The sequence below is a fragment of the Pseudorasbora parva genome, chromosome 2 (genome assembly GCF_024679245.1).
Source record: "Pseudorasbora parva isolate DD20220531a chromosome 2, ASM2467924v1, whole genome shotgun sequence".
NCBI classification, from domain to species: domain Eukaryota; kingdom Metazoa; phylum Chordata; class Actinopteri; order Cypriniformes; family Gobionidae; genus Pseudorasbora; species Pseudorasbora parva.
This window is the reverse complement of record NC_090173.1, coordinates 48043904-48068470: the sequence shown is the minus strand read 5'-3', so window position 1 is coordinate 48068470 and position 24567 is coordinate 48043904. Positions and strand designations below refer to the sequence as shown.

Here is a 24567-nt window from a genome sequence, read left to right as displayed (position 1 = left end):
AAAGGTTTGTTTAATAATAATAATAATTAGTTGCATTTATATAGCGCTTTTCTGGGCATTTAAAGCGCTTAGTGTTTGAGCTGCACCCTCTACTGTACATGTGTGTATTTGCATTTTTACCTCGGCCTGAGGCTTATAGAACTTTTTTGTTATAAAAAACAAAGGTGAGAAAAAGTAACGCAGAAGTAATGTAATGCATTACTTTTCTTAAAAATTAACTAAGTAACTCAGTTACTTTTTAGAGGAGTTATGCAATATTGAAATGTATTACTTTTCAAAGTAACTTTCCCCAGCACTGTTCTTCAGCACTGTTCCCATCCCGAAGTCCCGCAGGTTGCAGAGAGCGCAGCGCCGCATCTCTTTCCAGTTCTCTCCATGGGAAAAGAGGATTCCTGATCGACACAAACCCATCTGACTCACGGTAGCAACAACATAAGCAAAAAATGATTACTTACTCAGTTAAACACATTCATCCTTTAGGACTTAATGTCAGTTTGTGTGTCAGTGTCCGTTCACAGCAACTAGTCGTGTCACAAATGACTTTTCATGAATATTTTACATTACATTTTACATTTTACATTTGGAAACCCATATACACTCCATGATAAAATACATTTTTAAGCGAACAGTCCCAAAAGCAAAGGCATTGTTAAAGTGGCAGATTCACAATCAAATGTATTATGCATGTTTATAATGAGCTCACACATTGAAATTCTTCCTGAAAACTTATGAGAATTCTGTTCTCCTGTTGTGGTTGGTGCCTCTTCAAGATTTCTAATGATCATGGCTCCTCTCCCCCGAAACCAGGTGTGACCATTGGGGCATGAGAACAGAAATGTTGGTGTAATGCATATTAACGCTTTTGACCCCGAATGACATTTGCTAAAATAAAAAAAATAAAACGTTACATTCATCTAAATTGCATAAGATGCCGTAGTGGACACCAGTACAAACCAAAAATAGTAAATAGGAATTAAATTTGTTTGCATGTTAGCATGAAAAATCCTTGTCAGGAAGACTATAAAATGTAATTTTGTAACATAATAATGTATTTAAAAAAAATTCACTCACTTAATTCATGTTTTTATTCTATACATTTTTGCAGTGTTGGTGGTATTTAAAGTATTTTATAAACGTATGTAAATAAATTAAGACTTTTTTGTAAATATGATCAACGGGAAAAGGAATAAAAATAGATATTTTTATATTTGTCAAATAAAAAAAAACTAAATTAGCCACAACACAGAGCATACACTCACCTAAAGGATTATTAGGAACACCATACTAATACTGTGTTTGACTCTCTTTCACCTTCAGAACTGCCTTAATTCTACATGGCATTAATTCAACAAGTTGCTGAAAGCATTCTTTAGAAATGTTGGCCCATATTGATAGGATAGCATCTTGCAGTTGATGGAGATTTGTGGGATGCTCATCCAGGGCATGAAGCTCCCGTTCCACCACATCCCAAAGATGCTCTATTGGGTTGAGATCTGGTGACTGTGGGGGACATTTTAGTACAGTGAACTCAATGTCATGTTCAAGAAACCAATTTGAAATGATTCAAGCTTTGTGACATGGTGCATTATCCTGCTGGAAGTAGCCATCAGAGAATGGGTACATGGTGGTCATAAAGGGATGGACATGGTCAGAAACAATGATCAGGTAGGCCGTGGCATTTAAACGATGCCCAATTGGCACTAAGGGGCCTAAAGTGTGCCAAAAAAACGTCCCCCACACCATTACACCACCACCACCACCAGTCTGCACAGTGGTAAAAAGGCATGATGGATCCATGTTATCATTCTGTTTATGCCAAATTCTGACTCTACCATCTGAATGTCTCAACAGACAACGAGACTCATCAGACCAGGCAACATTTTTCCAGTCTTCAACTGTCCAATTTTGGTGAGCTCGTGCAAATTGTAGCCTCTTTTTCCTATTTGTAGTGGAGGTGAGTGGTACCCGGTGGGGTCTTCTTCTGTTGTACCCCATCTGCCTCAATGTTGTGGGTGTTGTGGCTTTGCTGTATACCTCGGTGGTAACGAGTGGTTATTTCAGTCAAAGTTGCTCTTCTATCAGCTTGAATCAGTCGGCCCGTTCTCTTCTGACCTCTAGCATCAACAAGGCATTTTCGCCCACAGGACTGCCACATACTGGATGTTTTCACACTCTTTTCACACCATTCTTTGTAAACCCTAGAAATGGTTGTGCGTGAAAATCCCAGTAATTGAGCAGATTGTGAAATACTCAGACTGGCCCGTCTGGCACCAACAACCATGTCACGCTCAAAATTGCTTAAATCAACTTAGTCTTTCCCATTCTGATATTCTAGTTTGGAGTTCAGGAGATTGTCTTGAGCAGGACCACACCTCTAAATGCATTGAAGCAACTGCCATGTGATTGGTTGATTAGATAATTGCATTAATGAGAAACTGAACAGGTGTTCCTAATAATCCTTTAGTTGAGTGTATACACAGAGGTGAAGTGGCAACCTTATTGCTATCCAGTTTGAACTTCACTATCCAGCTCGTCGGGAGCAGCTGGGGTTAGGTGTCTTGCTCAAAGACACCTCAACACTTGGTCAGGTGGAACCAGGGATCGAACCACCAACCTTTCGGTTTGTAGACAATCTACATGAACCACTGAGCCACTGCCGAGTAGTATTAGATTATGTAGTGCTCATCCATGGATACTTTTCTATACCTGCCTTGAATACTGCTGAATTGTTGAAGGTGTAACGACACTAGATAGTATAGTATGTTTGTGAATTTGCTGTAAAAAACATGTTTTATTATTTATAAATAATAATAATGAGCTCCTGTTGGCATGCCTAGATGACATTATAAAGTGGATATCTGCAAAAAATAAAACAAAATTGTGCAAACAGTCACTGTCTGTTCTGCTAGGCAGTGACTTGAAACTTGTCAAGCAAGTTAATTTGGTTAACTTTCCATCTTCGTCTGCTGACCAAAAAAGCCTTTGAATAGGTGATCCATGCATTTTTATGGTATAAACTCTACTGCTCTAGCACGTCTCCAGGTAGTTCAAAATGCAACAGTGAGACTGTTAAAGGTCTTCGCAAAAGTGACCATATCATGCCAATTTTAGCATCATTTCACTGGCTGCTGGTTCGTTTGATTTAAAAATCCTCTTATTGGTTTACAAGTGCTTGAACAACAAGGCTGCCCTCTATCGTCGTTACAAAGTCCATCTCATTACACTGGCTCTGCAATCATTTTATGAAGCGACAAGAATAGTTTTTGTGTGAAAAAAAAACAAAAACGAAATAACAACTCACATAGTAATGGCCGATTGCAAAACTTCAAACGTTATGAATCAGTTTATCGAATCAGTGGTTCAGATCACTAATGTCACGTGATTTCAGCAGTTTGACAAATCCGAATCATGAATCGATACACTGATTCTCAGACTTCTAGAAGGTGTGTTTTGAAATCGGCCATTATTATACAAGTTGTTATTTCAGGGGGGTTTTCAGCACAAAAAATGATTCTTGTCACTTAATAAAATGATTGTAGAGCCACTGTAGTGAGATGGGCTTTTTGATGACGTCTTTAGTGCCTTTATGGGTCTTGAGAGAGGAAATTACATTGTGGTCAATGGAGACCTTTCTGATCCATTGGATTTCAACACAAATATCTTCAGTTGCGTTCTGAAGATGAACGGAGGTCTTACGGGTGTCGAACGGCATGAGGGTGAGTAATTAATGACATCATTTTCATTTTTGGGTGAACTAAACCTTTAACTGGTGAAAGCTGGTTAATCTGTTACATAATGAACCCTTTTCACATTTTGGATTTAGAGCAGGAAAGCAAACTATAGCAGGTTTAGTTTAGGGATGCACGATATTGGATTTTTGCCGATATCCGATATGCCGATATTTTTCAGCTCATTTTGGCCGATACCGATGCCGATATATGTTTATTTTTTCCCTTTGTTTGGAAACAACACCATTTTGAGCAAAAACAATTTTTTTTCATTCTGGTTTCAGATTTCTGAGGTCTCCTTAATAAAAGGATTCTTGTTGAAGATAAATACATTTTAATAAAGTTCTTTTTATGATAAGAGTATATTAAAAGCTCTGAAAATAACAATAATAAAGTCAGTCATTTTTCACCCCAGATGCAGCTGTAACCTTAATATTGTATTTTTGGATTTAACGTTTGTGCACATGAGTGGGGGTGGCATGACATCCATTGATGCTGTCTTTTAATTCTACAATTATTGTAGAGCTCCTTGGATTATTTTTCATCATCCATTTCATAAAATTTTATTACAGATTAATACACTGTATATAAAAGTATTTAATTTACAAGTGTCATGCTTGTGATTTATGACATCATTACTGATTTGTTTATTCTGAACAAGAAGTAACTTCAATTTATTTGTGTATTCTACTTTTCATTGTATTAGTGTAACAACAGCGCACCCACTACATGTATAAATATATAGCGGTCTAGTTGGAGGGCACTAGGACCTGGAGGAGCTTCTGCTGCTGTGGAGGCTGCCGCACGCGCTAGAGAGTGGGGAGACGCGATTGGGCTTGTTTTGGGTTCGTTTTGTTGTGAAAACGTGGCAAATCTGCTGCTGACGGTCACGTCCTTCTGTACGTGCATTCAGAAATTCAAGGCAGCATTTAAAAACAGTCAATATAAATCACTGTACATGCAATGTATTTTCTTGTTTTCACTTGAAGAATGACTGCAGTGCTGGCATGGTCTCATCTGTAGCACTCCTTGCACACGTGAGTTATTGCAGGCGCATATCAACACGTTATCATATCGGCAAGGCATATCGGCATAATGTTTTCATATCGACCGATGCCGATTTTTATATTTTAAGCGTTTATCGGCCGATTCCGATGTCGTGCCGATAATATCGTGCATCCCTAGTTTAGTTGATTAGCAAACCCAGTCTATATAAAAAGAAAACACATGTTGAACACAATTCCTTTGCATAAGGCAGATTTAATAAAAAAGGAAAAATGACAATACTTCTCACAAGGTTAATTTAGTTATAGCCTACAGTACACAAGATTACAATTATGTAAATTCCCTTTTTTGCATTATGGTATACATTTCTACCATTTTTAATCAACATTGTCATCATTAACATTCTCAAGTTTGCTTTCTCGTTTCTCAAAATGCAATATTTCAGTTTCAAACAAGCAGTTCATACACGACAGCCATAGAAAAAAAAAACAGAAAAGAAAAGTATCTGTGGCCAGTCACCTTTAAGCCCTATTTTATCAGTAGCATGTCAGTGTGTACGAGGTTAAGGTGACGAATGAGCCCGTGATTTCTTCCTTCGATATGAATGAAGTACATTCGGTTAACATGCATCTGGACGGAAACATGGACCGACGCAGGTTAAACCGATGTCAGTTCGGTCTGCTTTACTTTAAAATCATCGTAATGATGTAGAATCACGCTGAACAAAGACTCACTGACGTACTTCAAGAGCATAATGTGCAATGCATTGGAGAAATTAACTTAGCAGCAGGAAATACAAGAACAAATTTCTCTTAGATAAATAAAAACATTCAATGCAAAAAAAATGTACATAAGAATGACGTTACGCATGATTGCATGAAACGAATCTTACATTAAACCCTCTTTTATGATCTTTCTGACAGCGAATGAGTTGGTCTTCAACAGTAGTGCAACAGAACACTGCAGGATGAATCCAAAACCACAGTAACAAACAAAGGTCCATAAATGTTGTGGTTTTTGCACTATGACTCATCATACAAGCCAACATTAGTGTATCTAAAGACATTCAGTTTGATGCAGATATAAAAAAAAAAGTGCACTGTACGTCCTCTAGTGCTCATCTGCAGAATTACACATAGCCCATGTTGCACTATTTAAACCAATCTGGTAAAAATCATACCTGGAAATGTGGCGAGAAAAAGCATTAAAACATGTGTGGTCTCTTTCAAAACACGTGCATGTTTTGACTGAAAAAATAAGTAATGTGGAATTACTTTTAGCAGCGAAAAATATTTTAAAAAGTGACTTCTATATTTCGACATAACACACTGTCTATTACTAGAATGATTTCCTTTTGGAAATTGAATGGATGTATCACAAATAACTGACTATAAATGCCTTGATAAGGGGAATAAAGCTATTGTATAAATTCTATAAATTCCCTAAAGCTATTCTATAAAATTTTACATTTTATATTCACTTACTTGCCCTGTAAATGTCAGATTCTATACTATTGCAAACCCAAAGAAGCAGCGTTTGTTTGTTTTGACTTATATGTTTTGGACCACAGTTTTCAATATTCCCGCCCTTTTTTTTAATTCAGAAAAAGGGCAAAGTGCACGTACCTTCAGCCTTAAGACCACAGTAGAAAACAGGTGAAGAGAAACAAAGGAACAAAAAAAGTCATTTATAAATAACGCAGTAATCGTACACAAGTGCACACATGAGACATCTTGTTTTTCACGCTTACAGATGATGTACAAACACCACTTCCTTTCAGTCGCGTGGTGCGGAGACCCATCCGATTCAAATTCAAAGAGTGTTTCAGAGTGTGACGAACTTCCGATTGAAACTCAAACTGCTCGCAAACGCACGGACAGACTTTAAATAAACACCGGTTACTCTACTGGCCGAGATCTCGCGTTAGTGGTCCTGCCTCCGTGCGTGTGAGTCTGGAAGTGTGTGTTATGCACGTATGATCATGTCAGAAATGTGTAAGTGAAGAGAGACACCCGAGCAATGTCCATTGTCTGACGGAGTGTCAGTCGGCCCAGGATGTACCTCCTACTCAGCAGGTGAAGATCAACTCAAGGAGCGCCGCGACGCCCCCCCTCGGCGTGTCAGCGTGTCATTTCCTGCAGGCCTCAGCGCAGTGCTGGAACTGGGCGAAGCCGAGAAACACCTGTTCCAGTGAGATCTGGCTGACGCAGTAGTCCTCGATGCTGTACTTCTCTTTGGCTGTTTCCAGGACCCCGAACACCTGAGACAAAAAGACATTTTAAAAATGTGTCAATCGGACGTTCATTATATGCAACTGAGATCAAACTGGACAGTTTGTACAGAGCACGCCATTGTGGGGACCTGCACATTTTGGCGTGTCTTGTTAAGCATTGTGACATACCTGTGCCCAGGTAAGTGTTTTGTCAGTCAGGTGATAGTGGACCATCCCCTGGTGTTCATCCTTCAGTGAACTTCCTATGAAAGCCATCAGGTGAAAGGTTACAAAACTGTCCAAGTGTGCAGTGGAAACACAAAGCGTGTCATTTAAATACCTGGAAAGGTGTTTTCAATGAAGTCTTTGAAGAGCTGAAGGTCCATCTCCTCTAACTCGGTCTCCACACGGACTTTCGCCAGCAGCGTGTAACCGCTCCCAAACTTGCTCTTCAGATGCTGTGGGCTGCCCAGACACTTGAACTGGCCGTTCACCATGACAGCCAGTCGAGTGCACAGCGCCTCACACTCCTCCATACTGCAGAGCGAAAATCAGACGGGGGTTTGTTCTGCTGCAACATGCTTCTTTTCATTTCCAGGTCATATCTGCATTAGTCAGGCGAAGTTTGACTTACCTGTGTGAGGTTATAATGATGGCTTTCCCAGACTCTCTGGTTCGTGTAATTGCGTCCCAAAGCAGTCGTCTGGCTACGGGATCCATGCCAGTGGAAGGCTCGTCCAGAAAGATCACGGGGGGCCCACCGATCAGAGCCATGCCTGCACTCAATTTCCTCTTATTGCCACCACTGTGCAGAGGAGCCAATAGACAATTTAGAATACATTTCACAAACAATTGATTTTTCTCTACACTTCAATCTCAAGTCACTCAATTTCCACCTTCTATCCATCATATCCACACATCCATCTAACCTCCAATCTATTACATATAACCATCATCCAATCACATCTAACCATCATCCGTCAATCACATCTATCCATCATATCCACACATCCATCTAACCTCCAATCTATTACATATAACCATCATCCAATCACATCTAACCATCATCCGTCAAACCCATCTTTCCATCATATCCACACATCCATCTAACCACCAATCATATCTAACCAGCATCTATATTTTAAATCTTACCATTTATCATATATTGCCTATTTATCATTTATCTATAATCTGTTCATTATATCTAGATCATATCCATTCATCACAACTAACCATTCGTTCGTCAAATCTAAACACCAAACCAAACCACCCCCTCATTTCATCCACTCTTATAACACATCCGATCATCCATCCATCAAATCTAAACATACTATCCAACCAAACATTCATCCCATCTTACAATCAATCCATCTCACCTAACCATCAATCCATCCCATCAAACATCAATCTATCACGTAACCATCTATCCCTCACACTTAACCATCCATCCATCCCATCAAACATCAATTTATCACGTAACCATCTATCCCTCACACTTATCCAACCATCCATCCCATCTAACCATCTTTTCTTTTATCCAACCATACATTCATCACATCTAACCATTCATCCATCAATACATCCATAACACACAACACCTAACCATCATCCATTCAATCACATCTAACAACCATTCATCACATCTAACCATTCATCCATCCATCAATCCATCCATCATCCATTCAATCACATCTAACAACCATTCATCACACCTAACCATCCATCCATCCATCATATATAACCATTGATCCCTCAAAGATAAATATCATTTTATCTGACCTTACATTCATCATATATAACCATCATTAATCATATCTAACCATCCATAATATCTATCATCCATCATTTCTAACCAGCATCTAACCATCAAATCCAATCATCGATCCATCTACAATATTTACAGCTGTATTCACACTACAAGTGGAAAAGCGTCACAATCCCATTCATTTCAATGGAGAGTGGGAGATTTCAGGAGTGTCACCAAATAGGAGTGAAGTAAGTGGAGCACACGCTATCCATTGCTCTTCAGTGCCGAGTCAAGATGAAGCTGAAGCTCATTTTAGCAGTCAGCAATTGTCCTATAATTTATGATACATGTCAGTGTACATACGGTGGTATTCACCATGCTTTCTCTGAACCTGAAGGGTTTTGTGAGCCCAGATAGAGCGGCGTTTGCCCTTTTGCTGCAGACAAAAAGCACTCTCTCATTCATCTTTCATATTAGGCTTTTTTTTTCTACTGGTTCCATTTATATTTAGACGTTTCCCTCCAAAATGTCAATGAGTGTGAATGCAGCTAATGTAACCCATTTATCATATCTAACTACCCATCAATCAATCTAACCATCCATCCTCTTTCTCTCAGGTTTCATGCTCATACCTGTAACTGCGGACGAGTTTGTCAGCGTGAGGTTCGATCAGCAGCGAGCGCAGGACGTTTTCTACACAGGCGGTGATATACTTCTCTGGGATGCCCCTCAATCTGGCATACATGCTTAGAGTTTCCCGACCGGTCATGTGATCCAGCACCGCGTCAAACTGGGGACAGTAGCCAATTCTCTGTTGCACCTGAAGCGGAGTCATATTTAACAATGTGTTGAATATACCATTCGTATAGGCCAACAAATGAACAAAAAAATTCCAATGTAAATCGATGTAAATCTCCAGTGTTCAGGAACTGTATGTTTTATATGAAGATAACAAAATGCTCAACCTTTTTCACATCTCGGAGGATGCTGTAGCCGTCAATGAAGGCATCACCTGAAGTTATGCTTTCATCTCCCGTCAGCATTTTGAATGTCGTAGTCTTCCCTGCTCCATTAAATCCCAGCAAGCCAAAGCACTCACCCTTCCCAACGGCCAGGGACAAGCGGTCCACTGCTAAAAGCGTCTGCCCACCTGAATATACCTAGTGAAACACAACCACAGATCATAGGAAAAAGAGGAAAAAGGGACAAAATCTGTAAACTAAATAATAGATAAAGCTACAAGCTACGCCAACAGCTAAAGACACATTTGTCGGAAAGCCATAGAAAGCACCATAAAAATTGTTAATCTTAGTTAATCAAGATGCGAGACTTTAGGTCAAATTATTCCCAAGTGCTTTTGAGAGTAACGGATTTTCAGTGTTTTTGTGTTTTATACACTCTGGCCAATAGGTGGCGGCAGCTACTAAAAAAACTGTTTTTGTACTCGTTGATAGATTAAAGCATTGCAAAAATACATCCTCACTGATGGAATCTTTATGAGAATGACGGGAAAATATAGACCAGTGGAAATTGTGAGCCCAATAATACAAAGTGACAGTATACCTTGCTGAGCTCCTGTAGAATGAGCGGGCTGCCCACCATGGACTCGACCACTGGCTGGCACTCCAAAATTTTCTTCCTCTCCTCTGCAACATCTCTGTCCTCAGGTTGAAGAGCTTCTTCTGCCAACAGCAGAGCCTGACAAAAACACACACGTGTGATTGTGACTGATAGCAATCAAACCAACAATATGGCGGCACGTCCCATCTTTCCCTCCTCTCCCACCTTCTTGCGTCTCCTGAAGAGGTTGAGTAGTGAGCGGATGCACCGGAGCTCGATGAAAAAGACCAGGGCGATGAAGACGACACCCTGCAGGGACATGGCCACCAGGAAGCGGCCCACTCCGGGCTCGTCCATGGAAAAATAGTTCACCTGATACGTGATGTCTGCAGAAGACCAGCAAAAATGACTATGTGAGTGACACAGTCCCCCATTAAGTGCACCAGATAATGCTAATCGCTCATGCTAGCACTGCTATGACATGATAACTCTGGTGGTGCTGGTTAATATCTTGTTTTTGGTAAGAGTCAAAAGGTTTTCCAATTAATTCAAGTAAATCAAGATTTTCTGATCTTGTAGCTCACAACAAATATGGCAGATGATTTAATTAGCATGGATAAACACAGGCTAACATGTGAGAGAAAACAGGCCGAACAGAAAATGCAGTGTTCTCAGCTTTATATTTACACTAGCCATGTGAATGCACATTTCTAATTCCTAAGATAAGCCCACATCAAATCCAACACAACTAAATGACAGGGAAATATCACATGTTTACAAGTTTTCATATATAACCATTCATCTATTATCAATCCATCCATCCTTCATATCTAACAACCATCCATCAATCATATCTAACCATCCATCTATCCATCCATCCATCCATCTATCATATTTAACTGTTCACCCACAATTATCAAGTCAAGTCAGCTTTATTTATATAGCGCTTTTACAATGACGATTGTTTCAAAGCTGCTTCACAGTGTTAAAAAGGACAATATTCCAACAAATCAAATCAAACATATCTAACCATACATCCATCCATCTATCATATCCATCCATCATATCAAACCATACCTCATCTCCGTTCATCCATCCATCATATCAAACCATACCTCATCTCCGTTCATCCATTCATCATATCCATCCATCCATCCATCCATCCATCCATCCATCATATCCAACCATACATCATATCCATCCATCATTTCCAACCATCCTTCCTTCATGTTTAACCACCAATCAATCAATCCATCATATCTAACATCCATCCATCCATCCATCCATCATATCTAACTATCCATCCATCCATTCATCCATCCATCGTTTTACCAGTCCATCCATCAATCAAACATATCTAACCATCCATCCATCATATCCATCATATCCAACAATCATCCTTCATGTCTAACCATCAATGAATCCATCATATCTAACATTCATATATCATATCTAATAATCCATCTATATATCCATCCATCAATCATTTTTACCTGTCCATCCATCAATCAAAAATATCTAACCATACATTCATCCATCCATCATATCGAACCATCCATCCTTCATGTCTAACCATCAATAAATCCATCATATCCAACATCCATCCATCATATCTAACCCTCCATCATATATAATAGTTCTTCCATCCATTAATTATATCCAACCATCCATCATATCTAACCATCATCTATTTATTATATGTAAGCATAATCCATCATATCTAACCATCCATATATTATATGCAACCATAATAATATCAAACCATCTATTCATCATATATCACCATAACCTAGAGCAACGTCAGAAAAAGAATCGATCACTCACTGTAGTACTTGCAGATGTACTCAGCAATGATGTTGGAGGTGCAGAAGTTGATGATCTCATAGTTCTGGTAGAACTCGCTGAAGGACATGCCCAGGCAGTAATTAGGGAATATCAGGAAGACTTTATCCAGTATATAGGAGAGGTGTAGCAAATTGAGCTCTAGACCACAAGAATATGAGGTGTGTGAATACAAGTTCTGAAAAGCATTCTGTGCGAACAAGTGTGGACATGCGTTTCTCACCAGGTATGGTCATGATGGTGACCGCGAGGAAGGTGGCGGTGCCGCTGAGGATGTTGAAGATGGTGAGACGCGTGTAGGCTGTGGCTGCGGTGGAGAACAGGAAGCTGAGTAGGTACATGAGGGGAATCACCGCCCAGCCATACAGAAGCAGCAACAGTAGAACATACACCAGGTGGTTTTCAGCCACGAACGCTTTTACTGAAAACACTCGGAAGACCACCTGAGAAAAAAGAAGAAAAAAAAGTCAAGAATGTTAAGCTTAGTTAAACATAGACATAATTGAGAAATTGTTCTAATTCAATCCCAGAACAGGACAATGCTCAGTTTTGTTAACGGCAAAGTTTAACATGTATTAAACATTATTCCACAGACTATAATTTTGTCCCTCAAAGGCTAATCCAATACCGGTGGTTCTCTACGTTTCTGATTCCCTTGTAAAACATATGAAGGCCCACTCAAGATGGTCTTTGTCTATAAAGACTCAGAGTGGCTAAATAGATTAAATTTAACATGTACATATAATAAAAAATATTAAAAACAATATTTACTTACAATTATTAAATAAAATAATTATAAATATTTTTTTTAAAGTTGACATAAAACAATTTTGATATTTACTCACAAATGGTAATTTCTTAGAAATTTCTACCCAATAAAATTTATATATTTTTCATCAAAAATGTCCATTACTTTTGCTTTTAATGCTTTTCCAGGTCTTGAAATAAAAATGAGGAAATTAATTAAAATAAAAGTGTGTTTTTAAATGCCCTTCAACAGCTAAAATGTATGCTATCTTACATCCCCTAGCAACTGTGATGAGGCCCCCATATTAAGAACTACTGTCATAGACAGTGCATTCATACTGACCAGCATGAGCAGGCAGGGCAACAGGAAGTTGATGAGGTCCCACAGCAGGGCGGAGAACCAGAAGTTGGAGAGGTAGACCCCGCTGACCTGCTGCAAATGCTTAGACTTCACCGATCGCTCAGAGACGAGAAGCAGGGCAAAGGTGCTGGCTAATGACGCCATGCCGTACATGAGGTTTATGGCGATGGCGAAACCTGTCTGACCCCTGTAGAGACAAAAATGGGAGATCGATGAAACAACTAAACAGCTAAATGTCCCAAGTTAATTTAGGGTTCTGGGTGTGTTTAAATTGCGATGTGGACTAGTGTCTGAGAATATTAAACTGCAAAAAGACTAATATTTAAATATAATGTTTGCATGTTATACACGTTTCACCTACATATTTGTCTACTACACATACTAAAATTTATTAAAACATAACATGGAATATTATATAAAATTTTCATCCATGTTTTAATTTAAATAGCAACTCTCTGTTTTGCAACACTTTTTTTGCTAAAAATAAAAGGATGTGGTACATTTCCAGTTGATTATTTAAATTGCCTTGCATAATGCCTTGGCCCAGAGGGTGGCACTGGAGTTTGCATGTTCTCCCTGTGGCCCCAGTTTCCCCACAGTCCAAAGACATGCAGGTTAGGTGGATTGGATATGCCAAATTGTCGTAGGAGTGTGTGTGAGTGTGAATGTGTACCAGCACTCTCAGTGCTAGGTTGTGTTCGAAAGGGCATCCGACATACAACCTGTGCCAAATCAAATTGTGTGTGTGTGGCGGACCTTGCAAATGAGCGGGAATAATGCTAGGAAGATGGAAAGTTGTATGAAATATTTAGGGCATATTCCAAAAGTTGATACGTACTCAGAAAGCTGGCTCTGTGCTGTCTCAGACATGTTGCGGGGCATGGGGTAATTTCCAGTGTGGATGGAGGCATTGGGTCCTGCTAGCAGCTTGTAGAGAGCGTTGTCAACCAGCATGAGCGCTGTAGCAGAGGTGTGATAGCCCTGGTTGTTGAAGTAGCCGGTGACCTCAGCGTACCTCCTGGATCTGCCTCTGAAAGCCACGCCCACCACACAGTGCTCGTTGAAAGCTCCGCCCTCCCTCTTGGCATTATATAGTACGTACTCTGAAAAATCTGAACAGACAAACGTTAGGATGTTGTCAAGGCAGCTACCAAGCATCACACTAGCTAGCATATTAGGACCAGCGTTACCTGTAATATTAGTGGCAGGAATGGCTTTCTGGGAAGGCAGCTGCGTGGCATAGATCTCAGCCAGAGCTGCAGCCAACGGCCCAGCGTTAGCCTCCAAGGCCACGGGTACATGGGTAGGGCCGTATTGCTTTAGTGCCAGACGGAGCTGGGGTGAGTTATGGCTGCCAGGCATGGTGCGGGCCACCACCAGAGCCACCACGGTGAAAATGAGCGGCACCAGAAACTGAGCCACAATCACTTTCCAGTTGCGCCAGCTGTAGAGTGCTCTCTTCAGGAACATGGCGTAAAACTGCTGCATATAGAGTCTGGCCTGAGGATAAAATCATGCAGAAAACAATAAAACATTTAAAACATTAAAGGCAAAAATACTTAAAAGAGAGAATCACTAGACTGTCTATCTATCTATCTATCTATCTATCTATCTATCTATCTATCTATCTATCTATCTATCTATCTATCTATCTATCTATCTATCTATCTATCTATCTATCTATCTATCTATCCATCTATCCATCCATCCATCCACCCACCCATCCATCCATCCATCCATCCATCCATCCATCCATCCATCCATATCTTTTTATATGTAGAGATTTCTGTTCTTTTGCTTTTGAACTTTCTATTCATCAAAGAATCCTAAAAAAGTATTAATTTTATGAAAATATGAAGCAGCACAACTGTATTCAACATTGATAATAATCAAAAATGTTTCTTGAGCATCAAATCATCATATTCGATTGATTTCTGGAGGAATCATGTGACTGAAGTAAAATTTAAATTCTGCTTAAACATTTAAACAAAAAATACACCACAAAAGTCATACACCCAGAGGAAGTAACATTGTTTGGATCAAACGATATCAAAGCTATTGCATGATAAATGATTACACATAAATGTATTGGGTCATTTATGGGAAATTTAAGACTATCAAAAAACACAAAACAGCTAATCACCACTGAAAAATATCTTTAGACTAAATATACAACCAAGTACCCAGGCTAGCTTTTTTTTTTTACACCGTTTGAAATAATTAAACTATTTTATTTGATGTTGATGCTAAAAAAATAAATCAGGGTAATAAACTAATGTAATAGTAATGTAAAAGTATAATAAAACGTCCCAAACTGTATAAAATAAAAACAAAAATAAAACCGCCTGAGATTAACTACATTTTCTGAAGCACCTCCTTGAACTTGAGCTGACAAATGAAACACTTCTTTTTTTTCTTTATCATCAAGTCGTATTTCGATATTTGTGAGCAAAAAAGCTGGAAAATGCACAGCGGGATCTAGATGGGGTGTAGGTATGCCTTTATTTAGGTGTAGAGTTGGACTTATGATGGTGTGAGTGATACAAAAGTCACTGACAGATGATTGCATGGCTGTTGCTATGTGATGGCTAGGATGTTCAAGGGTCGTTGCAAGGTATTGGCCAAAATCCATGTGTCTATAATATTCTGACTTGGGTTTCTCATTCAGTGTTAGTTAACAGTATTAATGTCTGCTTACAAAAAGTAATATCACCTCATTTATAAAAGCACAGTTAGTTTTCGAAGCGCTAAAAACACTGACCCCGGTGTTCAGTTTGATATTCGAGCAGTCCTCTGAGATCATAGTGCCGCTGTCAGTGAAATCCGTCACGTCAGTCATGCCGCTGATGCTGCTGGAGTCGTCCATGGTCCAGTCATGTGACCGCCGTTCATGCTGGTACTGTAGAGCCGGAAGCTGGATGGCCTGAATATCAAGACTGGAGTCCACGAGCTTCCCGACCCTGAGAGTTTAAGCACGTCAAAGATGAAAAAAAAACATGAGGATTTGCATGAAATTGGCTATTACAGTAGGCCGGCCATTGTATGCGCCTACACAAAAATGGTTTTAAAAAACATAGAAGGGTTCAGAGAAATGATGCTGAAGAGGAGAAAGCACTGATGTCACCGCAACCTGTCACTCCAAACCCTGTCCTACAGCTAATGGCTTCTGCTTTTATGAAAAATGTTTTCAGGATGAACAAATGTGGAGCATTTGTGTAAAAAAAAAAATGACACCAGAGATTTCTGCAGGCCTGCAATTTAGTTCTGTAAAACCCCAGTTCTCAGTTCCCTGTGAGGTTAAAAAGTCCTGCAAATCAATTCTTTGAAATGAATCAGTCCACATATCCACTTCAGCGATTTTATTTTAAGTTGCTAACATGCTCACAGAGATCCTCTCTCATGTTAAAAGCATTCAGATGTCTGTGGCATGAATTCAGAGTGGAAGCTCAGTGTTAAAATCAGGGAACATGCTGTTTACAAAATGGTTATTTAAACAATCAATTTTCTTCCACATCCGTTTCACATTTACATCTACAGTGTTGTTACCATTAATTAAAAATAATGTTCTTTTTTGTTCAGCTGAAATAAAATATAAATATTAGATGAACAATTTGAAATGGACTTGGCAAATAATGTCAATAAATAAGCGGAAATAAATGACAGACTGCATAAAAAAAATTAAAGCTATATAAATATTGGGGGGGGGGGGGGGTGAAATGCTGTTTCATGCATACTGATCTTTTTACACTGTTAAAGACTTGGATTCCCATCCTAAACATAGACAAAGTTTCAAAAACTAATGTTGGACGTTTGATGGAGTATTTCTGTGTCAAAAATACTCCTTCCGGTGTCTCACAAGTTTCGGAGAGTTTTTTTCGAGTATGGGTCCGCTTGACATCGATAGAGCGGAAGGTCCTTGTATGGGCCGTACGGGCTCTACTCCCGGTAGGGTGCGCGCGCGTGACTAGAGCGAGAGAGAGGAAATGCACGCCCATTAACACTCGAGCCGCGCTCCACTTCATTCCTATGGGTGACATCAAGCGACTTCAACGCTTCAGCACAGCATTCGGGAAGGCAGCGCTGCATTTGAACCGATTTGAACGCAGAAATGACGGGAAGCTTCACAACATCGCGGATTTCCACGGTCACTGATGTCAGGACTTCACCAAATCATACCAAAGAAGTGTGTTTTTGACGGAGCGGTCCCAGCGATAAAGGTTCGGTCCTGCTTTGGAAGCAGCCGGTGAGTAAAACTGCTTCAAATGTCTCTGCTGTTGGCTATCGTCGCGTGAGTAAACATCAGTAAACGACACGATCACGTGCTTCGTCATTCAAATGCGCTAACAGACTCCATTGCTATGTATAACGTTACACTAGTCTGACGTGCAAAACCGTTTTGCTCGCTACTGCTAAGGTTTAGTCGCATACAATAGTCCATAAACCGAATCATGTCCTCATAAACTGCGAGTAAACACACACAAATGTTGACAGGCCACTAAATACAGTCCATACCACAGAGACGGACGTCCTGCTGTTGCCGTTTATCCTGTTCAATTTATTTCAGCCTCAGATTTGATTCTGGATCATATATCTATTAGCTGAGATAGCGATGGGTTTCTCCACGCTTGAGGACGTCACCGCTTTGTTCGCGATCGTCATTCTTTAGCTCCGCCCACACGATAAGCCTCCAGCCGCTCGTTTTTTTCCGGAAAGACTCGGTACAGCCTATATTTCTTTTATAAATATAATAAAACTAAAGACTTTTCGGAGATATGAAGGATGCAATACTACTCTATAGGTACTACAGATTGACATGAGATTGACTGAAACTGAGTGTTTCACCCCCCCCTTTAAAATGAACCAAAAACTAAAAAAGAACAAAAATCACAATGAAATTAAACTAAAAATTAAATATACAACAGAAAATATATAAAATAATTCAAACTATTAATAAAAATAACCCTAAAATTACTGCGAAGCAGCAACTGGGGGAAAAATACTATACATATGTGTACCCTATAATTCAGCATGGAAAAACAGGTTTATAGAATATTATATTTTATATATTAAGAATGTGAAATGAAAAAGACGGGGTTCACCATTTTGTACACACTATAAATGCAACAATGATTTAAAAAACATGCCTGAATAAAATAGGAGCTTTTTCTGCAGAGATTTTATCAACAGGAGACTTTTCAGTCAGCTATAAAGCAATCAGCATTCAAGCGTACAAAAATCATGATCTGTACTATCTGTGTGTGTGTGTGTGTGTGTGTGGGTCTTGTGGTCAAATACCTGAGAAAAACCTCCTCCATGGTGGTAACAGACGCCCCATAGCTGGCGATGCCTAGCTCGTCCCGATTCATCTCCAGCTCAGCAAACAGCAGCTCAAACCTGCAGAGAAACACCAGATCTGAGCGCAGTGCAAACTCAAAACTTAATGGACGGGAAAATCAACAAGTGCTGAAACTACGGAGCGCGGAAACTTCAGTGAAATCCATACAGATCCATTCATTTTTTTATTGAATTTTTTATCAGTTGTAATGCATTATGTCACTCGAAACTTTTAGGATGCACCACAAAAACAGATAATGAAATTGATGAAGTTATTTTTGCGAGCTCAATTATCGTTTTAACACACTATCCTTTTCGGAGCTTTTTGGAAACTGCTGGTCATCATCCAAATTCTGCATTATTTTATTTTAGTAGTATTTATTATAGCATAATTTTAGTACAATTGTGATGCTATTATAGTTTTTTGTAATATTTTGAATTGGATATTATTTTTAAAAGTTCTCATTTTAGTTTTCGTTAAAGTTTTAGTATATTTGTGTTTATGTCATTATTTATTTATTTATTTCAAATATCTCTATAGTTGTTATTAAGTTTTAGTTATTTAAAAAAAAACTAAAAGCAAATTAGAAATGTTTCCTTGGCAACCAGATGCAATGTATCATTTTATTTCACTTAATGGTTTAGTTTTACTTTATGATAATAACCCTGGTTACATGAAAAAAAAATTACATTCAGGAACATTGAGGATAATTGAAGATAATTGAAAATTATATAATTTTCCTTTGGGGGTGAACAGTTTCTTTTACGAAGTGTTTTTAGGATGTTTTTTTATATTCGAGGGTCGCTGAGGAGATGGGCACGTGTCTGATGAACAGAGAAGACCCATTTTTTTTTTTTTTTAGTGAAGGTCTCGAAACAACAATCAATGGGTAAATTTAGTCCGTCTGTTGCTACGGCAGCTCACAAGAATCAGAACTGAAGACTATACATCCAAATACTTTTTTCATCATTCATTGCCTCTTACAAGTACCACCTGAGTTTGTGCAATCAAGGTTATTGATTAAAAGGCAATGATGATGAGGACCTTAATTGTTGTATTCCTGTTAAATAACCTCTTCAAATCAGATGTTAGAAGGGTTTCAGCAGAATTTCAAACAGCAGCATACTAACATACTGTGCATGCTATTTTTGTAGTAGAAAGTTCAAGGTATGTAAACTTCTATTTGCATTGATGACCTAATACTTTGGCCAAAATGTGTAGTACACAACCAGAGCATGCCACATTAAATATGCCATATACAGAGACACAAATCAGAAAATGCAAAAACTAAGCAAAAAAAAAAATATGATGTCTAAAATAATAAATGGCATGCCACTTGCTGCATTACCCATGCAAAATAATGAGGTCATGATGTAATGACAATGTAGCAAACTAGTGTTTGAAATGCATTGCAAACAGCATTCATTTTCACACGCTACTTTAAAAATAGTGCACAGTACACTATGCATGCAGTAATATGTGCTGGTTGTGAGTGTTGTCTTACCGGCTGGTGCTCTCTTTGGGCAGTATGTACGAGAGTTCAGCGCCTGCACTGCTTTCTAGAGTGGCATCAGGCACATACATGTGGACTAGACGGGTTATCTCAGACACGTTACAAAATGCGTCTTTTACGATAACCATGTGGTAACCAGCACCTGAGAGGGGTACAAGATAAAATTATAGAAATATAATACAATGTTTTTATACAATAGTTTTTATATTTTATGTCAAAAAAGCAAAACAAAAAACAATACAATACTATTATTAATTTTTTTTGGCAGTTTCACACCTGGCTCATTTGGAGTGTTTGTTTCTGAACCTGTTGCTTTTTTTCCATTAGTTTAGGCATAAACAGTATATTGCCAAAAGTTTTGGAACTTTAAGGACATCCCATTCTTAAACTGTATGGTTTAATTTAGAGTTGGCCCACCCTATGCAGTTATAACAGCAACTGGAAAGGCTTTCCACAAGGTTTAGGAGTGTGTTTATGGGAATTTTTGACTACTCTTCCAGAAGCGCATTTGTGAGGCCTGGCTCACAGTCTCCGCTCTAATTCATCCCAAAGGCCAGTCAAGTTCCTCCACACCAAACTCACTCATCTGTGTCTTTATGTACCTTGCTTTGTGCACTGGCCATGTTGCTATGGTCATATTGGAACAGGAAGGGGCCATCCCCAAACTGTTCCCACAAATTTGGGAGCATGAAATTGTCCAACATGTACTGGTATGCTGAAGCATTAAGAGTTCCTTTCACTGGAACTAAGGGGCCAAGCCCAACCCCTGAAAAAACACAAAATACACCATAACCCTCCCCCCCACCAAACTTGGCCCAATGCAGTCACGCTAGTACTGTTCTCCTGGTTACTGCCAAACCAAGATAGAGATGCATGATTGGTCACTCCAGAGTACATGTCTCCACTGCTCTGGAGTCCAGTGGCGGTGTGCTTTACACCACTGTATCCAATGCTTTGCATTGCACCTGGTGATATAAGGCTTGGATGCAGCTGCCTGGTCATGGAAACCCATTCCATGAAGCTCTATACGCACTGTTCTTGAGCTAATCGGAAGGCCACATGAAGTTTGGAGGTCTTCTGCTCACTTTGCACCTCAGCATGTTCTGACCCCGCTCTGTGATTTTACGTGGCCTACCGCTTTGTGGCTGAGTTGTTGTTGTTCCCAATTGCTTCACCTTTTTTTATTATATCACTAACAGTTGACAGTGGAATATTTAGTAGTGTGGAAATTTCATGAATGGACTTATTGCACATGTGATCACATATCACGGTACCACGCTTGAATTCACTGAGCTCCTGAGAGCGACCCATTCTTTCACAAATGTTTGTAGAAGTGCCTGCATGCCTTGGTTCTTGATTGTATACACATGTGGCCATGGAACTGATTGGAACACCTGAATTCAATGATTTGGAGGGGTGTCCTAATACTTCTGGCAATATAGTGCATGAACACGGCAATCAAGCTCAAACCCAAATCAAAACAATCTCTTTGAGATCGCCTGAACGAGGTGGAAACAAACTCTGGAGCAGTTTGGTTGAGGTGAAAAAGCAATCCGACCCAATGTCCCGTTTTAAACTTAAATATATATTTAATTTTAAATTCCAGTATATCATTTCTCAGTCAGAGCGGGAATGACAGTGTTTAAGTGTCATGAACGCTACAGATAAAGCCATAATAAGCTTGCAGAGAGAGCTTGTCAATATATCTTGATGGATGATGCACAGGAAACCCTGTCCAATAAGGGTACAGCTTTACTCACATGTGACTTGCATTAACACATTTTGGTACACTTCTAAACGTTGCCTTGTGAAAGTGAACCAAACCAAGATGAAAATGCAACATTGTAACAAATTAACTCCCTGTTTCAGAACAAAGCAAACGATCTACAGGTCTGAAAACGTCCTGAGACTTAGACTATAGGTAGAAGCAAAGTCCTTACTGGAGCAAGTTGGTTCATGTGACTGCAATATTGAAAACACAACTTTACTATAGGCACCATATTGAACTTTGCAAATGTCTGTTTATAATTTTTCTTCTTTTTGTTCTTCTCATGATCTTGCCAGTGTCTCACCATATTTGTTCTTGAGGAAGAGTGGCGAGCCGCAGCACTGGAGCTCTCCACTAGCCATGATGGCGATACGATCTCCCAGCAGGTCAGCTTCGTCCATGAAGTGTGTGGTTAGCAGGATGGTGCGGCCATGTTTCTCGCCTTGCAGAAGGTCCCAGGTGGCCCGTCGGGCTGAGGGGTCCATCCCTGAGGTGGGCTCATCCAGCATCACCACCTACAGGGAAACAATGGGTTTTGTTAGCATTTGCGTAGCTAACATTAATGGAAAACATCTAACTAGCATTAAAACAACCTGGATAAACATGAAAATTAATTTAAAATATGAACACAAATAAATAAATCCAACACAAAAAGAATCTGCTAAACATCAAATTGACTGTGAATACAGCTCCAGTGGCTTTAACAAAGTTTCCATTGTCTGACCTTTGAGTCTCCAATTAAAGCAATGCCGATGGAAAGCTTCCTCTTCATCCCACCAGAGAGTGTCTTTGATCGTGCATTACACTTATCCTCCAAATTAAGGATCCGAAGGATGCGGTCGACCTCATCGGGGATCTTTTCACGAGGGTAACCCTTCAGCTGAAGAGAAGAAACAAGCTATGTAAAGATCCACCTCAATGTTGAATAGATGTTGAACAGTCGGTTCCAGAGGTAAAAATACCATTCATTTACTCTGAAGGGAAATTGATTTTTAACAATAACTTATAAACCATTAAAAACTGACCTACTATAAGACTAAGTTATGAGGTTAATTAATGGTTATAAGCCATCAACCATCATCATATTTTTTTAAATAATCATGTTTAATAGTGGAATTCCTGTTGAAAACTACATTACCCATGATTCTGTAAAGAAATCCATTTAGCAAAAATCACTAAAAGAACTACGCCCACTACCATGAAGCACTGCTCTTAACAAACCATAATATTTGTGTATATATGTATATTTTGCAATAAATGTAATATATATATATACGGTCTATGTGTATATATTACATCACAAACTAACTTGTAACCAATCATGTCAATGTGCAGACAGGCTTTAGCATATCATTAACTATTGCTGTGAAGCAAGGGAGTCTCAAGAGAAGCCAGGTTATCCTTTTTCTATTTTTATGGTGATATGAAAAATCAGGTACATTTGGCACTACAGTGGGTGAATTGAGTATATGATGCATATTACGATGTTAAAATGAAAGATATGCAGGATACTAATTTTTTTAAGGCAGACTAAGATGGCGAATGGAAACATGGTTTGTGTAACATTAGCAACACATTATTATCTGTTTGATAACGCAGTCAAGCGAAAGGCTAATCATATCAATTAACGTTATGTGTCTGTAGTTGTAAAAAGTGACACATAAAAAGCATTACCATGCTGATACATTGAAACCGAGCCAGTATAATTCACTCTTCCACTTCTTCTGAATCGGTGTCTGGTTCAAACATATATGGCTGAATTAAACCAGTATTTCCAGTAGCTTTTACTACAGTAAAGTTGAGCAAGTCTATCAGGTATTCTGAGCTCATGTGATTGAGTGGAGGCAAGCCTCATTTGCATATTCATGGTCGATGTATACTAAATTAAGCAAGGGAGTAGAATTACTTTACATTTTTACAAAGCATTATTATTACAGGTGATTTTTTTCTTTATATGTAATTTTTGTGGTCAAAGATGAGTTTTAAGTGATACAATTATTGACAATAGGGGAAGTTAATTATTTTTTTATTTTTTTAAAGGGCATAAAAATGTATAATATACATGGAGTTAGGTAATTTGTAGACATCCTTGAGTGATCTGTGTCTACCTGTGTGTAGAAGAGCAGGTGTTCTCGGACGGTAAGGTTGTCGAAGAGCACGTCGTGCTGCGGACAAAGACCCAGGCTGCGGCGGATCAGAGCCATATCCTGACATATGTCATAACCATTAATGTAAGCACGGCCACTGCTGGGCGGGAAAAGGCCTGGGAATGAAGAACAAACAGAATTCAAATGGTGTAAAGAAGCGATAAACCCTGACTGACCCCCATTATCACTGTTTATTGCAGGTAGAAGCCGAATCAAGCTGCTAGCCATTAGCGATAACACTTAGCTTGTCTAAGCAAGCATTACTGTGTGTGACCAGAGGGTTTTATTAGCTGCATATGTGGATGTAAAGACTTCTGTAAGTCGCTCTGAATAAGAACATTTGCTTAAATGCCATACATATAAAAGATTGTCAAGCTACCAGCTAATTTTAAGGTATAAAAAATACAAAAATATACACCAGCTTGTAGCTATAAGTTACTGTGAAAAACTTTGAAGGTATTAAAGGAGGCAATATGTTATAAAAAATAAACAACTTATAATAAGATTATATACAGTGTTGTGAAATTATTTTCTTGCTATCTACAAGCTAAGCATACATTTAATGTAAATTAAAAGCTTAACTAGCTTGTAGCTAAACAAGC

The 24567-nt window shown here is 39.0% G+C and overlaps 1 protein-coding gene across 1 annotated transcript in view; it reads right to left on the bottom strand.

The window, feature by feature from the left end:
• Positions 1–4968: 4968 nt before the first annotated feature.
• The window catches only part of abca3b (ATP-binding cassette, sub-family A (ABC1), member 3b), a 58528-nt gene continuing 38929 nt past the window's right edge, over positions 4969–24567 (bottom strand). Inside the window, exons 13-31 of the mRNA XM_067422859.1 lie at positions 23927–24081; positions 22543–22698; positions 22123–22333; positions 20042–20192; positions 18498–18596; positions 15964–16162; positions 14393–14702; positions 14041–14314; positions 13185–13389; positions 12318–12537; positions 12077–12235; positions 10478–10638; positions 10256–10390; positions 9658–9852; positions 9325–9512; positions 7580–7750; positions 7286–7482; positions 7135–7208; positions 4969–6993 (exon numbers count right to left, since the gene is read on the bottom strand). Of these exons, the coding sequence (XP_067278960.1) occupies positions 6862–6993; positions 7135–7208; positions 7286–7482; positions 7580–7750; positions 9325–9512; positions 9658–9852; positions 10256–10390; positions 10478–10638; positions 12077–12235; positions 12318–12537; positions 13185–13389; positions 14041–14314; positions 14393–14702; positions 15964–16162; positions 18498–18596; positions 20042–20192; positions 22123–22333; positions 22543–22698; positions 23927–24081 (3392 nt within the window). The 3' untranslated portion in view covers positions 4969–6861. The remainder of the gene's footprint in view (positions 6994–7134; positions 7209–7285; positions 7483–7579; positions 7751–9324; positions 9513–9657; positions 9853–10255; positions 10391–10477; positions 10639–12076; positions 12236–12317; positions 12538–13184; positions 13390–14040; positions 14315–14392; positions 14703–15963; positions 16163–18497; positions 18597–20041; positions 20193–22122; positions 22334–22542; positions 22699–23926; positions 24082–24567) is intronic.